The following is a 7,483-nucleotide window of genomic DNA, read 5'->3' on the forward strand; positions in this document are numbered from 1 at the left end:
CCCCACCCCCCCCCAAGGGCCTGTGAATGACAAGACTAATTCATTTGTAGGGCACCTAATTAACAAGGAGTCTTCTGGGACCCCTGACCCAGTTGCCACCTAAGAAGGTGCAGGAGGGCACTTGAGGTTCTGAGTGCCTAATCCACCCCCCAGCGAGGTCAGGGCTCTCAGTGATGACCCCATGGAGGGAGGGGGTTGGGATAAGGGAGCGGCCCCCGGGATGGTCCCCTGGCTAGTGTCCCAGTCCCAGGCCACCCCGCAGTCAGGCCCCTATGTAGGACGTCAGCCCTCTCTCTTGGGGCAGCGCTGCAGTCACGTGGCACTGCTGGTGGGGCCCCCTGGGGCAGGGGCCAGGGCGAGATTGAGGAGGAGACTCATGTCTCATTTGGAGCAGCTCTGCAAAGCAGCACATCGGCGGGGACCATGGTGAGAGCCACAGAGAAGCTCAGAGCGGGCCCGGGAGCCAGGTGGAAGCTGGCTGACTGGGTTGATGGGTCTCCTGGCTGAGGGTGGGCTAGACTGAGCATATCTGTTCCCCAGGCTGGCTCCCCAGACCAGGAGGGCTTCTTCAACCTGCTGAGCCACGTGCAGGGCGGCCGGATGGAGGAGCAGCGCTGCTCGCTGCAGGCGGGGCCGGGCCCAGCCTCTGACAGCCGTGAGAGTGGGCAGCAGGGTGTGCAGAAGTGGCTGTAATGTGGGTGGCCGGGCATGAATGGGGCAAGTGGCCACCTGGGGGGCCTGTGGGAAAGAGTCTGAGAAAGTGAGCTGGTGACTGGGGACAGAGATGGCCATGGGTTGGGGGCAGATACCAGCATGCTTCTTGGAGGATGTGGGCTGGGGGGCTCCAGCTGGGCTGAGCTCCCCATGGCCTTGGCTCCACGCAGAGAGCGGCCCTGCACCCGAGATGGACAGCCTCATGGACATGCTGGCCAATACCCAGGGCCGCCGCATGGATGACCAGCGAGTGACGGTCAGCGCTCTGCCTGGCTTCCAGCCTTTGGGCCCCAAGGTAGGTGATGTTCTGCCTGGGCTGAGGAGAGACCAACCAGGCTGAGGCCTTTAACCCTGCCTTCCACCCCCAGCCAGGAGTGCAAGGGGCCCCACCCCCACCTCTGTCCATCCATCATCTGGTAGGAGCACTCATCCTGAGTCCCTGCCAGTCACAAGACCCCGGTGGATCCAATACCCCGGTTCAGAGGGAGGGCAGAGGCCCAGACAGGGCTGAAAAGGGATCGAGGTCATGTCTGGGGCATGTTCAAGTCAGAGACATGACGGGAACTCACAGCTTCTGTGCCCGAGTGTCTGAGAGCTATGAGGAGGTAACAGAGAATAGACCCCTTCCTGGGAAGGCACCCCGAGGGTGGAGGACAGGTGAGCTTGTGCACAGGATGCATCCAGACCCCCACATGTCCACATCACACATACTTGCCCACAGCTTGGGTTCTGATCAGGACCCCAGTGAGGCCCCCAAGACCCACCAGCCCCAAAATACCACCCTTAATGTTGAGTAACCAAGGAGCACAGAGGCTCAGGGATGGTGGGAGCAGGTAAGGGGAGGGAGGGGAGGTGTGACTCAGTTGCCATCTGCCGCTTCCCTCCAGCGTCTGTGTCCCCCTCTGGTTGGCACTACCCTCGGCCCCTCTCTCTGGTTGACCCCTTTGTATCAACAGGACGGAGTGCAGAAACGAGCTGGGACCCTCAGTCCCCAACCCCTCCTCACCCCCCAGGACCCAGCTGCTCTCAGCTTCCGTCGGAACAGCAGCCCCCAGCCCCAGACACAAGCCCCCTGAGGACCTGAGGTGTCCTGGGCCCCACTTGGCCCCTGAGAGCCGACAATAAAAGCACTTCCATGAGCAACAAAGAACCGTGTGTGTGTTATTCTTCGGGGCAGGCTGGAATTCCGGCACGGAGAGACCTCAGGGGCTCTGCTGGGCAGCACGAAGGAGTTTCTCCTCCCGCTGCTTCCGTATCCTCTCTTTGAATTCTTCTAGCTCCCGGCGCTGGGGAGGTGAAATGGGAAGGAAGGAGAGGCAAATGCACCTCAGGGCCTGGATCTTGTTCCCAGCCCACCTCCCCTTAACCCCCCAGACCGTGGCTTCAGAGTTCCTATCTACAATGAAGCCTGTGCCAATTACAACCCCAGATTAGTTTCAACCTTCAGGGAGTTCCCTGATAGCTCAATTGGTAAAGAATCCACCTGCAATGCAGGATACCCCAGTTCAATTCCTGGGTTGGGAAGATCTGCTAGAGAAAGGATAGGCTACCCACTCCAGTATTCTTGGGGTTCCCTTGTGGCTCAGCTGGTAAAGAATCCGTCTCTAATGCAGGAGACCTGGGTTTGATCCCTGGGTTGGGAAGATCCCCTGGAGAAAGGAAAGGGTACCCACTCCAGTATTATGGCCCAGAGAATTCCATGGACTGTATAGTCCATGGGGTCCGCAAAGAGTCAGACACGACTGAGCAACTTTCACTTTCAGGGAGAGGACAGTTAAGGAAATCATGTGTCCCTCCACCCTAGGTTCCCTGCCCACAGGAATCCAGGCCCCTCCCCACACCGGTGGGAGGAAAATTACATGGCTTACCTGGTCCTCCTTCTCAGGGGGCCACAGCTCCCTCTGTAGGGACAAAGTCACAGATGGAGTCACAAGCCAGAAGCCTCCAGAGCCCCGCATCCAGGGCAGGGTCGGCTCAGGGAAGGCTGACCCTGTTCCCTCATACCCTTCCCCATTCCCTGGAATGAACCAGTGCCCACCTTGCGCTGTATGACATAGTCCTCAAACCACTCGGCCTGATTGGCAATCCAGAACATAGCCACAGGGAAGGTGAGGTAGATGGTCATCTGGAAGGGAAGGGGAGGGATGAGTAGTCAGGAATTACCATCCCCGCCTCAACCCCTACTGTACAGAGGCTGCTCAGAGTCGGGAAAACGATCCTCTGGCCGAGACCAGAGGTGTTTCTTCAGGACCCTCCAGAACCCCAAAACTCCCAGCAAGGGTACAGAAGTCACACACCTTGAAGTCTAGTCCCAAGAATCCAAGAGTAACCCCCCACCCCCACCCCGAAAGCCCCCTCCAAGTCTGAAAGACTCTTTCTCAAAGAAACACAGATATATTGGCCCCAGGAGCAGAAGAGCTTGTACTACAATAAAGGCATCTCTCTGAGACCTCAAACCACTCCCAGCTAGATTCCAGAGCACCCTCAGATCCAGAACTCATTCTTCAGTCTAGGAGTCGGTCTAGGAGAAAGACGCACACCCACTTTAAACCCGAGAGCTCCGCCAGAGCCTGAAGTCTTCCTTCTTAGAGCCTCCTCCCCAGGTCACATCTCTCAGAGGGTTTTCCTCACACCTGCCCTCCCAGAGCCCCCAACCCAGCGCCCCCTTCTCTGCGTCTCCAACAGTAAAGGTCCCTTTCAAATCAATGGAGCTTTCGTCCCAGAGCCCCTCTCTCGGAGGCCTCCCTTTTCAGAGCCTTCTCATCCAGGAAGAACCCCGCGCCCAGCTTTCCGACCGCTCCGTTGCTCACTGACCCGAAACACCTCAAGCTTCACCCCCATGTTTCTGCTCTTAGGCTTCACAGCCGCTTCCGCCCAAAGCCAACCGTCCAACAAGAGAGTATGTCATTGGGAGTCCGCGGGCTCCACTGCTAAAGCTGATTGGTCCAAGTAGCTTCATGATGACGTCATCTTAGGGCGCTCGCCAATGCTTCCGGTAGCTGGGGTGGTCGAAAGGAAAGTCAACAACACCTGGCGCATGATCGGGAGGAGTTCAGCCAATGGGAAATTAGTCTGGTTCGAGATAGGAGGCCTTTAGGCGTAGACGTCATCATACCGCGACTCCTGTCCGTGTCTGGGGAGCCTGGAAAATGGTGGTCATGGCGCGGCTTTCGAGGCCCGAGCGACCGGACCTTGTGTTCGTGAGTCCGCGGCGGGCCGGGGGTGGCATTCATAGGGGCGCCGGGGCTTAGATACCTCAGGGGATTGGGGCTTGGCCACTCGGGATATTTAGGCTAAAACTGTGCCGGTCTGAGAGCAGGAGGACCCTTACGGGCCGACTCGTGATGTCTGGACCAGGCTGGTCAGGAGCAAAGATCTGGTGCCGGAGCTCAGGTGACCTTAGTAAAGAGCAAATGGTCGAAGTTAAGGGCCTAGCATCCCAGACCTGGGGCGGAAATGGGAGCGCGCAGGGTGTGGGCGGGAAGGGAAACTCATGTAGCTAAACCTTGAGAGGCCTGGTGTTTGAAGTAAAAGCATGGTGAGTAGTCCAGGGCTGGTTTCATTGGTAAAATCTAAGTGTTCCGGGTAATGGTCCAGGTCTGGTCCTGAGCGTTATAGTTTCTGGGATAAAGGCATGGTGTCTGGACCGGGAGAATCTTGGGAAAGAAGTAAAGACCTGGTGATGTGGAGCTAAGTGGGCAACGGCCAGTAGAATCCTGGAGAGTCAAAGTCTTGGTGTTTGGAGTAGAGGCGTGGCATTTTCACTAGATTGCTTCTTGGTGTCTCGAGTTAAAGGCTAGGGAACTTGTCCATACCTTTCTTCCTGAGATAAAGGATCTAGCTTCCAACTTCTGGGGCAGAGTTGAACTAAACTGGCTGGTGGGAGCCTGAGATGCCAAAGGTCTGGTGTCTGGGGAGTCATGCTCTAAGGAGGTAAGACTTGGTGACTAGGGCAGAGGCCTAGCGTTGGACCAGAACCTTGGTGTCTGTAGAGTCTGGTGACCTGGGCCAGAAAGTGGATAGCTTGATTCGGAAGGCCAAGAGAGTGATATCTGGGTGATAGTTTCATGCCTGGCCTGGAACCCGGTGACCGAGGAGTCTGATAGTCTGGGTCACGTTGTAAGTCATCAGATTCGGAGAGGTAAAAGTCTGGTCCTGGTATCTGGGTGACTGGGCTCCAGTGGTGAGCAGTGGCATCTGGGACCTGGGTAGGGGTCCCAGTAGGAGTGGTGCTGTGCGCAGGCTCTGAGAGCAGGTCTGTCTTCTCCCCATGCCCCGGCCCTGGCAGGAGGAAGAGGACCTCCCCTATGAGGAGGAAATCATGCGGAACCAGTTCTCCGTCAAGTGCTGGCTCCGCTACATCGAGTTCAAGCAGGGGGCCCCCAAGCCCAGGCTCAATCAACTGTATGAGCGGGCGCTCAAGCTGCTGCCCTGCAGGTGAGATTGGCAGCAGCTGCCCTGCCTGCCTCCGCCCCCTGCCCCACCTTTTCTTATCCCATCACACCAGAACTGGCTAGTAGGTCCCAGGTCCCTCCTAGGTGTTGTGTCAGCGACTAGACATCCCAGGAATCGCTGAGCACACCTTCCCTGATGTCCTGGCCATCCTCCCCAGGCCCCTGCTCCTAGCCCTCGTCTCATAGGGCAGAGGGAAGGGTCCCGGGAGTCCATAAAAGCTGACCAGTCACTGCCCCTCCCTCCAACTCCCAGCTACAAACTCTGGTACCGCTACCTGAAGGCCCGCCGGGCACAGGTGAAGCATCGCTGCGTGACTGACCCCGCCTATGAAGATGTCAACAACTGCCATGAGAGGGCCTTTGTGTTCATGCACAAGGTGGGGAGGGGCATGGCTGGGCCAGGGAATGAGTAGGGAGGTGGGGCTCAGAGTCCACGGAGGTGGACAGAGCAGGGGTGGGAATTCTGTGACCTCTGTGCATGCCGGCCTGAGCAAGACTTAGTTCCAGGGACACTGGGGTTCTGGGTCCTGCTGCAGGGGACATCCAGCATCCTGGGGCCCAGTGCTGAGGCTGGCAGCTCAGCCCCTCCTCTCCCCACCCCTCCAGATGCCCCGGCTGTGGCTGGATTACTGCCAGTTCCTAATGGACCAGGGACGTGTCACGCACACGCGCCGAACTTTCGACCGGGCCCTCCGGGCATTGCCCATCACCCAGCACTCTCGTATTTGGCCCCTGTACCTGCGCTTCCTGCGCTCACACCCCCTGCCTGAGACTGCTGTACGGGGCTACCGGCGCTTCCTCAAGGTGAGGTTCCTAAAAGGGCAAGACGGGGCCAGGTTCAGGCAGGTGGGCCAGTTCCCCAGGTCAGGACTTTCCAAAAACGGGCTCGCTGGGGGCACTGTGTGCCCTGACAGACAGGAAATGGGAACGTGGCTCATTGAGACAGACAGGGTTTTGTTTATGAGTTCTGTGTTCGATCTCCAGAGAGTTTGCGAGCATCTGCTCCACGTCAGGCACTGGGATACAGGTGCTGGGGATAGCGTGGCTAAGACCGTCCGTTTGCACGGAGCTTTCAGTCTCACCTGGCAGACAAATGCTTGTGACCTGACTGCATAAACCAGAGTAAATCTGCAACCGTGAGAGGGCAGGGAACAGGAGATAAACACATAACAGGCAGGGCTGAGAGTCGAGGGGCAAACAGTATGGAGGCCTCATGCGGTTTCCCCAAATGTATAGTCTCTTATGCATCGTGAAGTCCTTAGTGCAGTGCTGTTTTAGGTAGGGGGCTTGGGATGAAAGCAAGGCCTGGTCTGTGCAGGCTGGACCGCTGGTGTCTGACCCAGACAGTGAGAGCTGGACCTGGACTGGTGAGGGCTGGGGCTGAGACTGGAAGTGCAGCGCTAGCTCTTGCCCAGAACAGTGGTGGGTGGCTGACCGGAGGTGGGGTGGGAGGGGGCATGGTGGTGTGGCCCTGTGGCCCCACTGACAGCCGGTGGTGTGTGGGTGCCCAGCTGAGCCCCGAAAGCGCTGAGGAGTATATCGAGTACCTCAAGTCAAGCGACCGGCTGGATGAGGCAGCGCAGCGCCTGGCCACCGTGGTGAACGACGAACGCTTTGTGTCGAAGGCCGGCAAGTCTAACTACCAGGTGGGCCCTGGGTGCTGGCCAGGCGGGAGGGCCGGCCCCTTGGGGCCAAGGCTGACCTTCCCTCACCCCGCAGCTGTGGCACGAGCTCTGTGACCTCATCTCCCAGAACCCTGACAAGGTGCAGTCTCTCAATGTGGACGCCATCATCCGCGGGGGCCTCACCCGCTTCACCGACCAGCTGGGCAAGCTCTGGTGCTCGCTGGCTGACTACTACATCCGTAGCGGTCACTTCGAGAAGGTGCCTGGGCAGGCAGGGGTCTGGGAGCGGGGCGGGGCCTCCCTCCAGCACTCAGCCTTTGGGGACACCTGTGGACGTGCATATGAGCAGAAACATGTGCCAGTGTATTGCTAGTGCACACTTCTGCACGTGCCTTCCTGAAGGTGGGGCGAGGCAGACTGCCAGCGAGCGCACCCACCTTGAACCAGCGAAACCTAGTTTTCCACGGTGGTAGCCTTGGACCTGTTTTAGCTTGGGTGTCCTCATTTGCTGAAGTTTCCTGAGAATGAACTTTTGAGAGTGACAGTTGCATTCCCACCTATTGGGACTCAGGCTGGAGTTGGGGTTTGGTGTGAGGGTCCCTCCTGAGGTGTTGGTGTTACCATCTGTTCATGTTGGCTGTTCTCCTTGTGACAGTGGAGTGGCAAGCTTGGGGATGGGGGCCGGGGGGG

General features: G+C 58.3%; 3 protein-coding genes across 3 annotated transcripts in view; 2 read left to right on the plus strand and 1 right to left on the minus strand.

Moving 5' to 3' along the window:
* Positions 1 to 1,861, plus strand: part of PCP2 (Purkinje cell protein 2) — a gene marked incomplete at its 5' end in the record, with an annotated part of 6,566 nt that extends 4,705 nt beyond the window's left edge. The window contains 3 exons of the mRNA XM_010828485.1: positions 541 to 655; positions 885 to 1,009; positions 1,671 to 1,861. Of these exons, the coding sequence (XP_010826787.1) occupies positions 541 to 655; positions 885 to 1,009; positions 1,671 to 1,790 (360 nt within the window). The remainder of the gene's footprint in view (positions 1 to 540; positions 656 to 884; positions 1,010 to 1,670) is intronic.
* PET100 (PET100 homolog (S. cerevisiae)) lies at positions 1,851 to 3,673 on the minus strand. The gene is made up of 4 exons (XM_010828290.1): positions 3,529 to 3,673; positions 2,753 to 2,839; positions 2,583 to 2,615; positions 1,851 to 2,000 (listed from the first exon to the last, which is right to left on the minus strand). Exons 1-4 carry the CDS (start codon positions 3,553 to 3,555, stop codon positions 1,917 to 1,919), a joined length of 231 nt encoding a protein of 76 aa, XP_010826592.1. The 5' UTR covers positions 3,556 to 3,673; the 3' UTR covers positions 1,851 to 1,916.
* A 43-nt stretch (positions 3,674 to 3,716) lies between these two features.
* XAB2 (XPA binding protein 2) overlaps positions 3,717 to 7,483 on the plus strand; it is a 9,402-nt gene continuing 5,635 nt past the window's right edge. The window contains exons 1-6 of the mRNA XM_010828291.1: positions 3,717 to 3,914; positions 5,003 to 5,151; positions 5,422 to 5,545; positions 5,775 to 5,972; positions 6,680 to 6,814; positions 6,888 to 7,052. Of these exons, the coding sequence (XP_010826593.1) occupies positions 3,864 to 3,914; positions 5,003 to 5,151; positions 5,422 to 5,545; positions 5,775 to 5,972; positions 6,680 to 6,814; positions 6,888 to 7,052 (822 nt within the window). The 5' untranslated portion in view covers positions 3,717 to 3,863. The remainder of the gene's footprint in view (positions 3,915 to 5,002; positions 5,152 to 5,421; positions 5,546 to 5,774; positions 5,973 to 6,679; positions 6,815 to 6,887; positions 7,053 to 7,483) is intronic.

Source organism: Bison bison, unplaced genomic scaffold (assembly GCF_000754665.1).
Source record: "Bison bison bison isolate TAMUID 2011002044 unplaced genomic scaffold, Bison_UMD1.0 scf7180017864492, whole genome shotgun sequence".
In the NCBI taxonomy this organism is placed as follows: Eukaryota; Metazoa; Chordata; class Mammalia; order Artiodactyla; family Bovidae; genus Bison; species Bison bison.

Coding starts and splice junctions, on each gene's coding strand:
- PET100 (XM_010828290.1), bottom strand. CDS start 3,555: ATGGGGGTGAAGCTTGAGGTGTTTCGG. Junction 2,840..3,528: donor TGAAGCTTGAGGTGTTTCGG/GTCAGTGAGCAA, acceptor CTTCCCTTCCAG/ATGACCATCTACCTCACCTT. Junction 2,001..2,582: donor CCCCTGAGAAGGAGGACCAG/GTAAGCCATGTA, acceptor TCACCTCCCCAG/CGCCGGGAGCTAGAAGAATT.